Source organism: Hesperophylax consimilis, chromosome 19 (assembly GCF_061612785.1).
Source record: "Hesperophylax consimilis isolate HC1 chromosome 19, BYU_Hcon_1.0, whole genome shotgun sequence".
Taxonomy (NCBI): Eukaryota; Metazoa; Arthropoda; class Insecta; order Trichoptera; family Limnephilidae; genus Hesperophylax; species Hesperophylax consimilis.
In genome coordinates, this window is record NC_142854.1 from 30,534,601 (window position 1) to 30,553,788 (window position 19,188).

The 19,188-nt window shown below is 33.2% G+C and overlaps 1 protein-coding gene and 1 long non-coding RNA gene across 2 annotated transcripts; both read right to left on the reverse strand.

Annotated features, from left to right (window-relative positions):
• Positions 1 to 1,299: 1,299 nt before the first annotated feature.
• Positions 1,300 to 11,954, reverse strand: LOC149415121 (uncharacterized). The gene is made up of 4 exons (XM_089643249.1): positions 11,939 to 11,954; positions 5,556 to 5,738; positions 3,028 to 3,171; positions 1,300 to 2,842 (listed from the first exon to the last, which is right to left on the reverse strand). Exons 2-4 carry the CDS (start codon positions 5,707 to 5,709, stop codon positions 1,722 to 1,724), a joined length of 1,419 nt encoding a protein of 472 aa, XP_089499375.1. The 5' UTR covers positions 5,710 to 5,738; positions 11,939 to 11,954; the 3' UTR covers positions 1,300 to 1,721.
• A 488-nt stretch (positions 11,955 to 12,442) lies between these two features.
• On the reverse strand, positions 12,443 to 18,203 carry LOC149415122 (uncharacterized). Its single transcript, XR_016303886.1, has 4 exons — positions 17,980 to 18,203; positions 16,421 to 16,621; positions 14,489 to 14,632; positions 12,443 to 14,392 (listed from the first exon to the last, which is right to left on the reverse strand). It is a non-coding gene; the product is annotated as an uncharacterized LOC149415122 (long non-coding RNA).
• Between the last annotated feature and the right edge of the window lie 985 nt (positions 18,204 to 19,188).

The window sequence follows — 19,188 nt, forward strand, 5'->3', positions numbered from 1 at the left end:
TCTCCCTTATCAAATGATCCTTATGACCTTAATCCCTTGACTCCTGGTCACTTTCTAATAGGAACTAGTTTGGCGGCGATTCCAGAACAAAATTTGGAACATATCACATTCAATCGATTAAACAATTACCAAAAACTAATCCAGATTGTACAATTTTTTTGGTCGAGGTGGCGGAAGGAGTACTTAGCAGAACTTCAAACCAGAAGCAAATGGACCGATAGGAATCAAAGGCAGATGCGGTCTGGCGACATGGTCGTAATAAAGGAGGACAACGTCCCTTCTTGCTACTGGAGGCTGGGACGTGTGAGCGCCGTTCATCCTGGCGCTGATGGAAGAGTTCGCGTGGCGACCATCATCACGTCGAAAGGCATCATCCAGAGGGCCATTTCAAAGCTCTGTGTGTTGCCAATAGATGACAACGAGGAGCTGAAAATGTCGACACCCCCACCCAACGGACCAGACGCTGAGTAAGCGCAAAATAAAAAAAGGTTTTGTGCAAAACAATATAAAAAGTTTCGTGATAAAAACAATATAACATTTTTGTATATTATCATAAATAAAAAAATAATAATAATAAATTAAAAGAAGAAAAGGAAGAAATAATAATAAATAAAAGGTAAAAACAGTGCATAAAAAAGTGGATAACAATACAACTTGCGAGTTTGATAAAAAATGTACAAAATAAAAAAAGGATTGTAGATCCGTATATACCAAGAAAAAAATGAACGTTTATAAACCGAGATAGCCTGCTGGCTATATGTAATTTCAAACTACACAAATACATCTGAAGAAACTAATTATAAATGTGGTAATGAACTATAGAAAAACACAAACCCTTAAGAAGGATGACCAGGAAACCAGCGCTCCATGTTGTGTTGTCTATATTATTTGTTTTATGTTTGATTATTGTTATGATCTCTGTTAGAATAAGGTTATTGGAATTATCTTAGTTGTTAAATTATAGTATAGAATAGCTTAGTGAATTGCATGAATTTGATTTGAACGAAAGTAATAATTTTAATCTCATAATTAATTTGTATAATTTTAGTTAGTTTGAAATTGTCATTTCGTTTTTAGAGTAGTCTTATGTTTAAACTTATGCTTAGAAATAGGTTACCTATTGTTTCAAATATTTATTGTTAATCAATTTTTTTAGTATTAACAGTTATAGTTAATAATGACTATTTTTGTTTCTTCCAAATTAATTTTGGCATATATGTAGATATTTAGCTGCTTAATTTTTATTCTTATGTTTTGGGGTTTGTTTCAGAAAAAATGACCTCCAATCCTTTTTTCGGGGGGAGTTTATGTTATAAAATAGAGTTTAGTGTAGCTTTGCATAGATGTCGCTATATGTAGATACTCACCTTTCCAACAGACTGTTAAAAGTTAATAAATAAGTTTATGTTTATGTTAGGATAGTTTTTCATAGATGTCGCCATAGATTCTTCCCTGTTAAAGGTTATAAATAGGTTGATTTATCATTTTTATGTCTCTTCTGCAATAAACATTTCTGGCGAAATAAGTGGGTTTATATTTCTACCTTGATCCAAAATTAAACAATGGTAAAGAATGTGATTTTGTAAAGATCTCCTTTGACAACATGAATAGCTTCAGTAGGAACATGAGTAAGGCTTTAGTCCAGTATGAGTGCGTTCGTGACTTGTTAAATGTTATTTGTCTGAACAGAAGTAGTTACAAAGGGAACATGAATAAGGTTTTTATCCAGTATGGGTGCGTAAGTGCACTGTTAAATACGACTCACGTAAGCAAGAGAAGTTACAATGGGAACATGAAAAAGGTTTTTCTGTAGTATGGGTAAGAATGTGCCTTTTTAAATTTCCACTTCGATAACATGAATAGCTGCAGTAGGAACATGAATAAGGTTTTAGACCAGTATGGGTGCGTAAGTGCAATGTTAAGTCCGACTTGCGTAAGGAAGAGAAGTTACAATTGGAACATGAAAAAGGTTTTTCTCCAGTATGGGTGCGTAAGTGTCGTGTCAAACGTGATTTTTCTGTGAAGGAGTAGTTACAATGATGACATGAATAAGGTTTTTCTCCAGTATGGCTACGAATGTGAGTTTTTAAATGTTCCTTTTGAGAACATGAATAGCTGCAGTAGTTACACGAAAAAGGTTTTTCTCCAGTATGGGTGAGTAAGTGCCTTGTTAAACTTAAATTGAAAGCGCAAGAGAAGTTACAATGGGAACATGAAAAAGGTTTTTCTCCAGTATGGGTGCGAAGGTGCACCGTTAAAGTTGAATTGTCTGAGCAGGAGTAGTAACAATAAGAACATGAATAAGGTCTTTCTTCGGTATGGGTACGTAAGTGCCTCCTTAAATTTGATTTAAATGAACAGGAAAAGTTACAATGGGAACATGAATAAGATTTTTCTTCAGTATGGTTACGAATGTGAATTTTTAAATGTTTCTTTTGAGAACATGAATAGCTGCAGTAGAAACATGAATAAGGTTTTTCTAGAGTATGGATGCGTAAGTGCCTTGTTAAACATGAATTTACAGAGAAGGAGTAGTTACAATGAGAACATGAATAAGGTTTTTCTCCATTATGGTTACGAATGTGAATTTTCAAATTTCCCTTTTGAGAACATGAATAGTTGCAGTAGGAACATGAATAAAGTTTTTCTCCAGTATGGTTACGAATGTGAATTTTTAAATGTGCCTTTTGAGAACAGGAATAGCTGCAGTAGGAACATGAATAAGGTTTTTCTCCAGTATGGATGCGTAAGTGCCGTGTTAATCTCGATTTGAGTGAAGAAGAGTAATTACAATGGGAACAGGAGTAAGGTTTTTCTTCAGGGTGCAGGTCCGGTATCATCTCTGAAAAAATAGGAGATAAACCTCTATACTCAATAAGATATCAATAATGAATAGAGAAGATGATTAAAAGAAATTTAGACAAAATAAATCAATTAATAAATATATTTGTACAGCGCTCTTGGTGTGATTTTTTCACGAAAACGGCGCTATAAAAAATAGACAAATATTATTACTATTATTCTTACCTGCAGCGCTTACAGAGCGCTCTAAGCATTCCGTTTTTACGTCCAGCAAGTCTATGTCTATCGCCGAATAAGGAATACCTCCACCGTCTTCTTCTCTGGGTCCTAGTTCTACCTTGTTGGACACAGTCTCCACATTAATGCTACCTGGAATAACGAAACAACAATACATTGATAATACGTATAAATACATGGTAATATTACATTAAACATTGTCGTGTTTTATTATTAAGATTTATTGTTGAATTGAATTACATTGTTTAACAAACCTCCTGCTGATAAGCTACTTGCATTTACTTAACGAGTACATATTCCTATAATATTCATAATATCGTCGGCAGTAAGCAGGCAGCTACCCCCTCTATGCAAAAAAAGGATTACGAAAAAAGGAGAGGTAAACCTTCTAACCTTAAAGGTTTACCTATGGGTGCTCCCACTAGCCCTGTGATTGCCAATATATTCATGAATAACTTGGAGAGAAAAATACTTGCCGGTAACTCACCACTTATAAAAAACGTCTTTCTGTGGAAAAGATATGTCGATGAGATATTTTGTATATGGACAGGCACGGAATGTCAACTAATTTTTTTTATTATTTTTTTTATTTTTATTTATTACTTGTAAATTATTTAACATTATAAATGATAACAATATACAGACAGATATATAATTTTTTCGTTTTTTATTCTACTACTCCATAATATTCCTTCCTCAACCTTATAAATTCTTATCATAAACATATTAAATTTACATTAGAGATAGGCATTAACTCATTTTTAAACTTCCTAGACCTATCCTTATCTCTCATAAATAATAAAATCGATTTTAACATCTTTCGGAAACCTACCTACACCGATATTGTCATACATAATACATCCAATCATCCTTTTTCACACAAACACTCAGCATTTCACTCAATGGTCCATCGCTTGGTCACGATTCCATTAACTAATATTAATTTCTCTAACGAATTATCAATAATTAAAAAAATAGCGTCTAATAATGGATTCGATCCAGATTTTATTGATAGAATTTTATGTAAAAAACTAAAACAATTAACAGTTAAAAACTTCTTATTCGCGAGTCCACATAATATTAATAATAATAATCTTCCTTTCCAATTGCGCCGTATTCTATTCATTAATAATTTTTCTTCCTGCAGTATAGTTAACCTTCCTTCTGAAGTCAAACCGGCGTTTTATAACAACAACAATTTAGGTAAATTTTTAGTCAATTCCAAAGATAAAGATGACACACTTAGGACGGGTTGTTTCGGAGAATTTGAACAATTCATCAAATTTCAACGTCCATTTTCCAGTTCTGTGAAAGATTTTTTCAAGTTCTGTTTTAATTTCAGTTTTGTCAAGCAACTAGCCTATAATGATATAATAAGAGAACTTGAATAAGACGTTCACAGAACCCGAAAATGAACGTTGAAATTTGATGAATTGTTCAAATTCTCCGAAACAACCCGTCCTTGTCATGCAGGAATTTATAAATTAAATTATAACAATTGTCCAGCGTTTTACATCGGGAAGACAACGCGCAATGTCAACATTAGGATTAAAGAACATCTTAGATGCCTAAATAGCAATGGCTTTTCAGAGTTTGCCAATCATGTTATTGAAAAAGATCATACCTTCAATAAAAGCACCGGTGCTAAGATTCTCCATAAAAAAGACCATAGTAACAAATTGAATAACCTAGAAGCACTAGAAATAAAGAAAGCCATCAAAACCAAAATATTAATTCTGAATAATCAATTAGATTTGTCAAAAAGCCCAATACTGGGAATATTCCCTGTAAACTGTAAAATTCCCAGTATCCCTTAATCACCTTACAATTATTAATGCCAATTCTCTATTATTATAATATTTATATACACTAATCGTTTTCTTTTAATATATTGTTGTTTCATTTTGGTTTTACTTTCTCTCTCCCTCTGTATGTATATTTAATGACAAATTTTGTATTATTGATTAGTTTAATTTTGTACCCTGACGACGCTCGAGTGAAGCGAAGCCGGTCGGTCTTAAAATTAATAAAAATTCGTGGTTTTAAACAAAAAAAATTGTTTTTATTTCACGAAAAAAAAACACATATCTCTTGCGCACTAGCTAAGCTTTATTAAGGTGGTACATCATAACTTGTAGTAAATTTTATTTCAGAAAGTATCAGAAATATAAAAAACAATAAAATTACAAAAATAACACACATCTCTTACACACTAGCTTAGCTTTATTAAGGTGGTACATCATATGTATAAAATTATGTGAAACCATTACTGTAAAACATTTCTATATTATCTGTAAAATTACGTAACTTTATTTTTTTGAGGCCACACACAGCTTTAAAAATTATGAACTGTTCAAGGGCATAACATGTTCACAAATTTCTTAGTTCATGTTAAGCAATATTTCAATGGTAAAATAAAAAGTACCAACGGACGACAAGATTGGAAGTAGAAAACAAGCAGCTGTCCGAACTGCGTCCATCTGAAACACCTTTGTGATATACGCAATGCAACTTACTAGTTGGATGAACACTCTCGGCAAACTGCAAACATTCCTTCTTCACATCTTGAAGGTCGACTTGTATATCGGTATACTCCATTTCACCTGACCTTTCTTCCTGCGTCCATGGTTCGCTCTTGGTGGAAACACTATTTGTGTTGGTAAGCTCCATGGCACTGCTGTGATGGTATTTATTATAAGCTGAAAATAAACAAGAACTGTAATAAAAACTCAAAACACATAGATTTTATAAAATTTTCAGATGAAATTAAAACCAAAATTGTCTCAATATATAACATGGATTTTCTAATTAGAAAAATTTTAGATATATTATTTATTTATTTATACGCCCATTGGGCTTTTACATACATAGTTCATAAAAAAATGTTCTGAAGATTGTAAGTTCACAATAGTAACATTAATAATTCATATAGCCATATCCATTTGATATATTATAACAGCAAGTAAATGGTAAATGCATACAATAATTGTTAGTAGGTATAAACCTGTTGTACCAAAATAAGAATATGTATTTTTAACAAAATATGGAGCGTTTGATTGGCTATCGTGGCCTGTTAAATCGAGGGCGAAATATTTTGAAGATTATAAGTATAGAATAGTAAAATCAATAATATAACCTTCACCATTTGACATAAAAAAAATAAAAAAAAGCAAAAAGCAAATTTAAACATGATAGTTTGTAGTATGCCTACTTCTAAGATATAAACACGAAAATTGTTTATAAAAAATGTTAAGTTTATATGTACATACTAGGTAGTAGTCGTATTAACATAATATCTATGCGACACATAAAAGCTAGTGTATATATTTATTCATTTATTCAATTATCTATTCACGAACTAGCGGGCTCCATAAGCTAGCCAGTTCGTAAAGTGGTAAATAAATAAAAATAAAATAACATTTGTACTAAATGATTACAGTAATTACATGTGAAATAATAATGCAGTTGTAGTAATTGCAAAAAGACTACACCTTTTATTGTGTATCTTGAGGAAATAATTCGATAAGAGGTTATCATAGCTAGATGTTTATTGTTTTATTATAAAAGTTCTAATATATTGGTTTTAAATTTGGAAACCGATTGGAAATGATAGTCATCGATTGAACTATATTTGTTTCCATGTGTATGAAGCCTTTGAATTGGAGAGTTTACGAAGTAATTATTGGCAGATTTGGTAACAAAATATAGAGCATTTAAACTGGTATCGCGGGTAGGTATACGCAAACTAATTAAGCGCATTAAATCGAGGGCGTACAGGCTGCCATTTGATATACTGAAAAGGCAAACTAAGTCACTCACTGTGCGACTTGTAGTTAAATCGCTTAGTTTAGTAATTCCATTAGACATGTATAATTAAGTTCTTCGATTGGTATTCCAAGTTTGTAATTAATAAACCTTAGAAACTTATGCTGTACTCTTTCGATTTTTTGCTGAGGAGTCTTAAAAAAATGGAGCCCAGATTGTTGAGTTGTACTCCAAATTACTTCTGACCAACCCAGTGTAAAAGCAATTTAAAAGAACTAATTGTTTTAAATTCTTTTATTGTCCTCAGAATGAACCCCAAGCATTTCATGGCCTTGTTGGTTATTTCATTTATATGAGGAACAAAATTTAATTTACTGTCAAATATTTTACCAAAGTCCTTAATTTGTTTTACTCTTTTTAGGAAATTTTTGATGATGCTATATTGATATTTAATGGGATTTTTGATTCGGGTAAAAGTTATTGATTGACATTTTTTAATATTGAGAAACAGTTCATTAAGGGTGCACCACTCTTGTAGCCTCACAAGATTTGATTACAATACGCTACAGTCATTATGATTTGTTATTGTTTTGTAAATTTTTAAATCGTCCGCAAATAAAAGTATCATAACTCAATCAAAGATGATAGTTATGTCGTTGATAAACAAGGAAAATAACACTGGGCCCAGATGTGACCCCTGTGGAGTGAAGATTTCAAACTGATGTGCAAAATCTGAATTGATTTTTACTGATATTTTATTTTGTGCGGGTAGCTTTCAAACCATCTTAAAATATGCCCAGTTATAGCTAGGGATCTTAGTTTGTTTATAAGAATTTTGTGTGAGACTTTGTGTCGAAAGCTTTACTTAAGTCTGTATGCAGAACGTCTGTTTGAAGACAATTGTTCATTTAATTAGTTATATATTCCTGATATATCATTAAGTTTGTTAGAGTAGATCTTTTTGCTATGAAGTTGTCGATGTGATATTACATTATTGATTTCAGGCGAGAGTTTAGAGAGCAGGGCAGATACAAGTATTTTCGGGATTGACGACTGGATACATATAGGTCTATAGTTGGATATATCAGATTTATCACCTTTATTGAATATTGGAGACCGAAAGTTTATTTTCCATTTTTTCGGAAAAATGCCAGTTTTTATGGACAAATTAAAAAGTTTAGTTAGAGTTTTTAGAGGATAATTCAGGACTGATGAGCATTTCGATAAGAAGATTGGTGGAATGTTATCAGGACAGGCCGATTTGTAAAGGTCAATGGATTTTAATTTGGTGCTTATATCACGTTCTTAAAAACAAACATTAAAAATATTAAAAAAACAAACATTAACAAATATTAAAAACAACCCATTTACCGGGTCTATTGTAACCATGAGATTAATAAATTCATTAATATTTGGAAGACTCATTTCCAAGCAATTGTTTATGATATTAAAGACAGCCCCGGTTATTTGACACTAAGTGTAAATGGAATATAAAAAAATGTTGTAATAATGATTTTTAATTAATGGAATAGGATAAACTATTTCACTCGGTTTCAAGATCAGATGAACTGTATTACTAATCGCTAGGTTTTACTGTGTGACACGTGCCATACAATGAACAAACTCATATACTCTCGTCTGTCTCGTCCTTGGTGTTGGGTAGCTCAATATGTTATAACACGAATACTCTAAAATCTCATGAATAAAGTGTTAAGCGATATATTCTTACAATAAACAAGTACTAATTTAGGAGTTGAGGTGTAAATTAGTAAATTAGTTAATAAAACTAGAACCTACTTACTTAGAGGCGAAGTGCGGCGGTTACTTACAAAGCGTTTAAGAAACGTCACTAGAAAAGTGGAAGCTTTTCAGTCATAAAAACTTTGCTTTAAATGTATTGGTCATTAAAATAATCTCAAGTGACATAAATTTAACACCATTATTGTCTAGTTCATACGAAATTACTTCAGAAAGACGGGGCAATAATAATTACTGGCGACAAGAAAGCACAAGAGACGGAGACGCCCATAAATAATCCACTCAGACGCCAAATATTGACTGACTGACGTTAATTTGACATATGCACTAGAGATGGTCTATATTCTTGTCACGGCTACAAGGAACCGGTTTCATTCATGTCACAGATTTCTCATAAATACAGGCTGGTTTTGGAGCAGGTTCCTTTTGGAATATTAATTTTATCAAAAATGAAAAAATATTAGCAAAATTATCACACTAACATGTGAGAATTTTTGAGGAACCCGATTCTTTATCACAGAGTTCTCTAGCTACAGTCCAGTTTTACTTGTCACTTACCATTAGACTAAATACTGACGTGGTGTACAACTAGGGTTGAAGACGTCCTTTCTTTTAAAGGACGTCCTCTATTTCAGACCCAAAAATTGATCTTGTCCTCTAATTTAAAATCTTCAATAGAGGACAATACTTTGTCGTTTAATTTGGAAAAAATAAATGAATCAGCGCGATTTCGCGCGATGTGTTGCGAGGCGGCAGGCAGCGACGCGGCGCGGGCGGCTGAGTCGAAATGCGGAACACGGTCGGGCAAATATTGCTCGGCGCCTATTTCCTCTCCTAGGTGAGGTGACGCGTGAGTGAAGTTAGAGAGCGTGTTATTTCGTCTTTATGCAAGTAAATGGAATTGAAGATGCCTTTTTTGGAATGGCAGTCCAGCAAATTCTTCAAAAATTGTCTACTTCTCAGGCTGAAAAATATACTACTATATTTTTGGAGTGGTATCAAAATGTACTGACATATATAGAATCGCGATTCGATTTCTCAGGAAACAGTAATATCCATTGTGCAGCTGCTGACACTGACAAAAGAAATTAAGTTCCAGGATTTGTGCATCATGGTATCAAAACTACAGATAAATATTAACCTTGATGCATTGTATGAAGTGTTCTGTATATTAAAGCCTCTCCTGACGAAAATTATAGAGGATAAGAAAATGTTCTTGAAATTTGGATTCAGATTCTCAAATCTACGGATGAAAACAAGAATCTGCTAAAAATAATACAATACGTATTTTCCATCCCCGTTTCTAATGCCCAAGCCGAGAGGATTTTTCCTTGTGTACGAATACGTGGACCAAAACCGAAATAAGTTAAATATTGATACATTAAAAGCCAAAAGTAAAACCAAGTACTAACTTTATTTATTACTTTAAATGCAAAATGACTAATTAAGGTCGTCCTACTTACTTGGCCTCGATTTACATTGTGTATTAACATTGTTTTTTTATTAATAAATGTAACTACTGATACCATAACAGCATTTTATTAAAAAAATATTGATGTCCTTTATTTCCATCATATGTCCTTTATTTAATCGTATCAAATCCTCTAATTCAGAAAACGGGAGCTGGCAACCCTATGTACAACTTCCATTTATTTGAAGTTCAAAATGGCTGAGTATTTTTTGTTTCAAATGGCTATGAGTATGTGTATGAATACTTTTTGTATTGAATGAAATGAAAGTATTTTATTATTGAATATAACTCAAAGATAATTTTAAACTATTTAAGCTTTGAGAAGTTTCAATACGTTTTCTACAGAATAAATTTGTTGATAAAGGTTTGTATATCATTAATTTAATTTATCAAAATGACGTAAAAATATTGAAAAAATCGATGAAGCATGATTTGAGATTTTCACGGCTAAAAGTATTCTAGTGATTTGTTTTGGGGTATTATGCAGTGTTGCCGTAGGCTACCTCCTTCTATAGCCAACGTTTCGGACAGCATTTCAGTGTCCATCATACACATTTGCCCTGATGATGGACACTGCAATGCTGTCCGAAACGTTGGCTGAAGAAGGAGGTAGCGCAACACGGCATAATACCCCAAAACAAATCACTTTAAAAATCGATGACGCTGCAATGTATACAGACGCGTAGAAATCTAAAAATGATTGGTAAACTCAATTGGAGTACTTTCTATTTTCGCAGTTTTAATTCTAAGCCATCACGCGTCCCGTAAGGTTATGTGCAATCTCTGATTTAGTGATTTTCTCAGAGAGTGCCTAAAGTTGTAGACTTTATTATTTTTTAAATTTGATTAAAATCAAATTTAATAATATAATTATTAAGTTCTGCGAGTATTTTTTGGTTTTTGTTATTGTTACAGCTGTTTCGGCTTTCAAGGCCATCTTCAAACTGTGCTTTAGCCACGTTTAGACGACTTTTAGATACGTTTAGACGACAAACCACAGTTTGAAAATGGCCTTGAAAGCCTAAACAGCTGTAACAATAACAAATACCAAAAAATACTTGCAGAACTTAATTATTATATTATTAAATTTGATTTTAATTAAATTTAAAAAAATATTAAATGGAGTTCCACGAATTAAACACAAAAACAATAAATAAATATGTACACTTTAGAAAAGAACAATAAAATGGTGGAAAAAGTAACAGGTTGTAACGTAAAATGTGACAAATGTCACGTTAGGTGTGAAATGGAACATACATATAATAAAACGTTAGGTGTCAAAATGTCAAGTATGATAGGGTTTTAGGTGTAAAGCAGGATTATATCTTTCAAAGGATTGTGGGACAATGGATTCATGAAAAAAAACTCATTAATTATTTAAATGTGCGTTCACAAATAAATGTGCGGTGAGAAAATGAAGACAATCTTGGAAAATCGTATTCAAATTACGATACCGTTAAATATGACCAAAGGAGATAGGGTCGCATTAGCTCAGTTGGTAGAACGGTTGCAAGGCAAGGGTACTGGTTTCGAGTCCTACATATGACCGTATCTTTTTCAGAATTTTCTGTTTCAAATTTTCCATTAGAAAACGATAATATTGTCTCCAATAATTTTAAAGAATACTCAACTGAAAATGAATGGGTATAACTTGGAGAATTTTCTTGTCAAGTGGCACATCAATCAATTTGTTATATGGTGGTGAGGAAAATAAATTATTGGATCTCGCAGGTGCCAAATTTTCCAAACAATACTGTTACCAGATTAGTGCACATTGGTGTGTAAGAAGTTATGAAGTTGTTTTTATGATAGTGTAAGAAATGATTGTCGAAGGACCTTGGATCATTGAGCAATGACCACTGCACATAAGACAATATTTGTTGTACGGATAAAGGAAGGACTCACCATTAGGAAAGGGCACTCTTTTCTTCCCGTCTTTTCTCCTCACAACAATGTCACTTAACACGGAGCGGCTTGCACGATATCATATAATGTCAGAGGTAAGGGAGATGAGATCTCGCGCGGATGCGGTTTTATTGTGATCGGTTCGGGTTATTGCAACATACTGACAGATTACCAAAGGGCACATAAATTAGCAGGAATGGAAAGGAAGGTAGGACAAAGGACAATAATACTATCTCAGTACAGTGGTCGCAGGTATATGTGTATGTGTGCATGAGATGTATGTATAAATTAATGTCTATTGCGCATTGGCGCAACCACACATACATAGAGGCATAAAATACTTGTCTTACATAAATAACGTCGAGACTTCCAAGAAATTTCTTAAGAAAAAACAATTGCAATTTACTGAAGATATTTATTTTTTCACGCCCTATTTGGGCTTTCACAATTTATAACAAAGAGACAAGATAAATACAGAGTTCAGTAACAAAATATTGTATGACTTTTAAATAACAGCAGACAATTAAACATTATGGTTGGTAGATTTTCAATATCCAAGGTGTCTTTGATGTGCCGATCTCTTGAACTGCACAGACAATTCATCACCTTGTATTTATTTATTTATTTATTTTAAAAAGCCGCTCATCTCACTAGGAAATTTTTGTGTCAAGATGTGCAGCTTTACAATTAAGTACAGTAAATATATTTTTTTAAATACATGTGAACTTAATGTAAGATTGAAAATTATAAACCTACAATAATAAACACTAAAGTTAATCAAACTAAATTTAGAGGTACATTGTAAAAACAAAACCTGGTTCAATTTGGGGTACAAAAATTTTGACGCTAGTGATGTCTTGCGAATAACGCAGGTGCTCCTCAGTAAATCAATGTAAAATAAAAAATATATACCGTTAACTTTAGTGGTATCTCGAAAATCGTGATGACAACGTATAATGGGATTAGGTATTCAAGTATAATAAGATTATAGAATAAAGAGAAGAAAATTGCAATAATATTTTCATAAATCGCGGCGCCACAGAGCGAAATCGAGACAGCAGTTCTGTGACACGATATTCATAATATGTGGTTATCGTTTTCTATTTATATTTATGGTCTAATATTTACACATTGCTAAAAACAAAGTCCTCTCAATGTTGCCTTTCCTTGGAATGCATCATAGATCTGTTTTTTCATGACTTCTGATTTGTTCGGGTATTCTTGTGTTATCAAACATAATATCTCATGTGTCATATATGACTCGCTATTTTGACAATGTAATAAAAGCACGGAATAAATCAAAATGAATAAATATAGCGCTGTGGTTTTAAGGACAGATATACGGTCTCATAAATATGAATTTAATATATTTGAGCGAGCTGCCTACCCCGCGCGCGATTTAACCCAGAATATGAGAAGGTACTGCGACACGCGGGCTGGCGTTGAACAAACGAGGCATCAGTATTATTTCCTGAATATTAATTTATTGTTTGAATCAGCACGTGACATATTAAAACAATCATTTCGTGAATGTGAATTCGGAATGTCAGAAGGATGAAAAGAATTTCTGCGTTCAATGAATCCTTGTGCGGTTTATTAAATTTGTTTATTATATTAAATAGCACGAACAGAATAATATTTTTCTCTACAATGCTATATTTCAAATTTTCATTCCAAAATAAACGTGAATAACTGCATTAGGTACATTAATAAGGTTATTTTAAGGTATAGGTGCGTAAGTGCCTTGTTAAAGATGATTTATCTGAACAAGAGAAGTTACAATGGGAACATAAATGAGGTATTTCTTCAGGGAACATGAATAAATGCTGTAAGAACACGAATACGGTTTTCAGCCAGTATGGGTGCGTAAGTGCGCTGTTAAACGTGACATTCGTGAGCAAGTGTAGTTACAATGGGAACATGAATGCGGTTTTTCTCCAGTATGGATGAGTAAGTGCCTCGTCAAACTTAATTTCTCTGAACAGGAGAAGTTACAATGCGAACATGAGTGAGGTTTTTCTCCAGTATGGGTGCGTAAGTGCTTTGTTAAACGTGATTTGGTTGAACAGTAGTAGTTACAATGGGAACATGAATGATGTTTTTCTCCAGTATGGGTGAGAAGATGAATTTTTAAATGTGCCTTTTGAGAACAAAAATAGCTGCAGTAGGAACATGAATAAGGTTTTTCTCCAGTATGGGTGCGTAAGTGGACCGTTAAACGACATTTGTCTGAACAGGAGTATTTACAATAGGAACATGAATAAGGTTTTTCTCCAGTATGGATGCGCAGGTGCTTTGTTAAATTTGACTTGCGAGAGCAGGAGTAATTACAATGGGAACAAATATGAGGTTGTTTTCCAGTATGGGTGAGGAAATGCCTTCTTAAATGTGATTTTTCTGAGCAGGAGTAGTCACAATAGAAACATGAATACGTCTTCAGATCCGTTATCAAGTCTGAAAAAGATGGCGGAACAAGCACAATAAGTAGGTATCTACAATGAAACGAGAAAATTATTAAAACTTATTTAGACAAACCAAAAACCATTTTACCTTCTGCTCTTTCAGCGTGCTTTAAGCATTCTTTTTTAACATCGGGCAGATCTATGTCTATTTTCATATAAGGGATTCGCCCTCCATTTTCTTCTCGAGGTCCAGGTTCTGCCTTGATGGGTACAGTCTCCACATTAATAATACCTAAAATAACAAAATAACAATACATTGTTTATATGATGTATTACATTTTACAATTCGTCGTGGTTCGGTGCAATAAAAGTGATTTATTGTAGAATTGAATTATATAATTTAACAAAGAACCTCCTGATAAGTTACTTACAGTAGGTTAGCGGGTACGAATTCCCATTTCATGAAAACCAAAATATCGGATAAGTAATTTGTGTGGATATATAAGCGGAATAAATTATTGAAGGGGTGATTATTTTCTAAGCGATTTCTCAAGCGATTTTCGGCAGATTATAGCCATTTTGCAAAAATGTTTTGATTATCACTATTATCACTCATAATATGCCAAATTTAGGGAACCTTAAAATATGGAAAAAAAAACGTCGAAAGGTGGATTCACTAGCTTTAAGCCGCGGTAAGCAGTTCACATGTTTCGATATTAATATTTTGAGGATTGAAATTATTTAAATAATACGGATAATGTATATATATACAACCAAACGCACGAGTGGTTAAAAATACAATTTAAATAAGGATAAAAATTAAACCTCTAAAATTGCTGTTGCTCCATAAGAATTTAATAATATTTGTTTTCTAATGACCAACAGTTGCCCTGTCATCAATGGTTCCAAACTTCGAAACAATTACAAACCTGATAATTTAAATTAAAAAAAAAAACTATAAAGAACCGTTTAAGAACAACACTGGAAAATAACGAGAAGGGGGAATCGGACTTAAGTTAACTTACTTTCCTCCAGGGTAGCCAGAGAGGATAGACTGTTATAAAACATTTTGTCGGCGCACATTCACTTCCGTACTACATGTCTGACTCTCGATATGAACCAACTCAAGTATTCGATTCATTGATCGTGACTTTCTTACGCGGGCGTCCTTGAATTCTACCAAACACTTCCACGTCTTATATTTTCACAATACGAATAATTCGTTTATTCGTTTATCATGCCCAAATCATCTAAGCGTCCCGTTCTTTACCTAAACTATTACGTCACTGTTAGTTTAATACGGGTGACGTCATCCTTCCATTCGTTACAAATCACCACATTCTTAACACCTTCATAAAAAGTTTTACCACACTCAGAGATCGTATGTCTACAACATTCTGTCTTCTTCATCCTTCCTCTACCAGTTCCATGCCTCACAGTTATACATCAAGGTTCATTTCAGCATTCCATTGTGGACTACTAGCTGCACTAATTTGATTACTTTGACTTTACTTGACTTTAATTTGCACCTGCACTTGCTCAAAGTATTTATAATTCACAACTATACTGCACACTTTTCAACACTCTCTTTCAAACACCGTTTGAAAGAAATAAAACTATATTGCACACTTTTCAACACTCTCTTTCAAACACCGTTTGATAGAAATAAAACTATATTGCACACTTTTCAACACCCTCTTTCGAACACCGTTTGATAGAAATAAAACTATACTGCACACTTTTCAGCACTCTCTTTAAAACACCGTTTGATAGAAATGAAACTATATTGCACACTTTTTAACACTCTCTTTCAAACACCGTGACTTAGAACTTAATTGAATTCACTAATACATTTTTTAGCACAAGAGAGAGTAATAGTTACACGATTCATTACACGTAAGTAAAACTGTAATGGCATAGTAAGTTTAAAAATTTCTTAGTTTGTCAGTTTCCAGTAAAGAAATATTTCAAAGGTAAAATCAAGAGCACCGATAGACGACAAGAATGGTAGAAGAAAAAAGGTGGGTGTTCTAACTGAGTCCATCTGAAACACATCCATGATATACGTAATGCAACTTACTAGTTGGATGAACACCGTTAGCATACTGTAAACATTCCTTCTTCACATCTTGAAGGTCTATTTGTATATCTGTATACGCCATTTCACCTGAGCCTTCTTCCTGCGACCATGGTTCAGTCTTGATGGAAACACTATCTGGGTTGGGAAGATCCATGTCACTGCTGTGAGAGCGTCCTGTTTTGTGATGGTAATTGTTATCAGCTGTAAATAAACAAAACCTGTTACAAAACCTCTCTACACAAACGTATTCTTGTAAAAAATTTAGATGTATTAACTAACTAACCATCACGCCGTTTCCCCGCAGGGGTAGGCAGAGAGGACGGACCGCAAAACAACTCAGTCTTGGCACACGCTTCTTGCCTCATTCACATTCATACATACTCTTCTATTATTCTGACTCTTGACATGGCCTGACTCGAGTATCTGATTCACTTGATCGCGCCATGTCTTCCTCGAGCGTCCCCGACTTCTGCTACCATTCACATTTGCATCACATATTCTCCTTACACTCCTTTCTTCGCTCTACATTCCCAAACCTTTCTTTCTTAATCTTACTCTTTACACTGACATCAGCCTTGCACTCCTAAATAGGTCTATTGAAACTATAACCTAAATGATAGAAGAATTAAATTAATTAAGCCCATACCCAATTTCTAACGATTTATAACAAGTTTTTCGATAGCTGTTTGAGTTTTTTTGTTACAATTATAGTAATATTTTAAGATAATGTATGTACATTTGTTATGCCGAAACGTTAATTGTATGAAATTTCCTCGATAGAAAAAAAAAACAAAAAAAAGCTCCGAAAATTATTAGAAACACATTTTGTTCTGTTATTTTATATGTTATAGGCATGAAAAAATTCACAATGTATCTTTAAATGCAACTAAAGCATTTTTCGAGAGCTGTTTGGTCTATTTCAAACGAGTTGTGTTTTATTAAATATTTTCACCATTTTCGCTTAATTATTATCGTTTTTTTAATATTAGCGCGCTCCCTCTAACATTCGTATTTACATATCTCCCTTTAAAACCATATTTGAGCGCTTACTACGGGGTCGAAACAGATAGAAGATTCATTTCCGAATTAAATTTCACATTGAAAACATTTGTTTGTGATATTATAGACTGCCCCACTTTTCTCAGACTAGTTGCATTGCAAATGAATCCCTAAAGATAAAGAAAACAATATTGGTTTATGAACATGACGGTGAAATATAAAACATACTTGTTGACGTCTATTATTGATATTGTGTGTAAATGCTAGACAAAAAAAATATAATGATTTGTACTAAATGGAATCCGGTAATCTCTTTCACTCGGGTTCAAGATTAGATGAACTGCATTACTAATAGCTAGGTTTTAATATGTGACAGCGGCTGTAAGTCGACAATTAACAAACTTGTGTATTCTCGTCCGTCACGACACGTGTTCACCTGGTTGGTGTTAAGTACCGCAATATGTTATAACACGATTGTTAAGCAATATATTCTCACAATAAACAAGCACAAAACAAGGAGTTGAGAAGTTACTTAGTCAATATAACTAGAACCTACTTACTTAAAGGCGAAGTGCGGCGGTCACTTCCAAAGCGTTGAAGAAAAGTAGAAGCTCCTCAATTATAAAAACTTTGCTTTAAATGTGTTGGTTATTGAAATAATCTCAAGTGACATAAATTTAATACCATTATTGTAATGTTCATATGAAATTTTTAGAAAGACGGAGGAATAATAATTAATGATGACAAGAGAGCACAAGATACGGAGACGCCGACTAACGTTAATCTGACGTATCCACTAGAGACCAGAGACGGTCGATATTTCTTTCAAGGTTAAATGGAACCGGTTCCTATGTTGTCACTGGAACCGCCCACATGATTCTTCATAGGAACAGGCTATTTTGGAACTAGTTTCTTTTGGAATATTTATTTTATTAAAGATAATGAATTAACTATTAAAAAGCAAGGAAACGTTAGAATTTTTGTGTAACCGGTACCTTTTTCTTAAAATTTCTCTAACTACAGTCCAGTTTTATTTTCCACTAACCACTCGACTAAATACTGGGGTGGCAAATAGACGGATCTGTTCTGCCGAGTAATGATTACGGGTGGATTTTATTTTTAAATATAACAAAGAAAACTCAACGATTTAAATTTCTAAAGTAAAAAGCTTTTAGGAAGAAGTTTGGATGCCTTTTTTCAAATAAGATTGTTCCATTGTTTGTTTAGATTTCCTAACCAGATTAGTAATGGGCAGGATCAAAATATTTCAATGGAAACATCAAAAGAATCGAATGATTAATCGATTTGATTGCTCGTAGTATAAACATATCCATAACGTAGGTGTTTTATCTAGGTACATAACCTTAAATTACATGTCAACCTTAGATTATTAATACAGCGCCTTCGAGTTGTCTTTTGCAAAAACAGCGAAACATTGGAAGATAATATCATAATTAAACAGCTAATATATAATACCTTACATAACAACATTTGACAATTACCAAAGAATAATAACGTAATCCAAAATGCATATCAAATCATATTAGTAGTACGTAACACAATGTACCCTTCGGAATATTTCGTTTACCAAGCAATCCGAGAGATTCTTTGATTTGGGAATCGACGAATTCTCACCAATGACGTGACTGCTTTAATATCGATGAATTCTGATCAATTACGTGACGGATGTGGTTTCGAATGATTTTTGACAGAATCGATTCCTTCTTCGATGACGTTTCAAAACCATTGTCTCAAACTGTGTGACGATT

Bases quoted from the DNA above. Each gene is read 5' to 3' on its own strand.
- LOC149415121 (XM_089643249.1), bottom strand. From the start codon at position 5,709: ATGGAGCTTACCAACACAAATAGTGTTTCCACCAAGAGCGAACCATGG. The intron at 3,172-5,555 runs GTAAGTTGCATT...TCGTTATTCCAG, and splicing joins CGAGAGTGTTCATCCAACTA to GTAGCATTAATGTGGAGACT. The intron at 2,843-3,027 runs GTAAGAATAATA...CTATTTTTTCAG, and splicing joins GCGCTCTGTAAGCGCTGCAG to AGATGATACCGGACCTGCAC.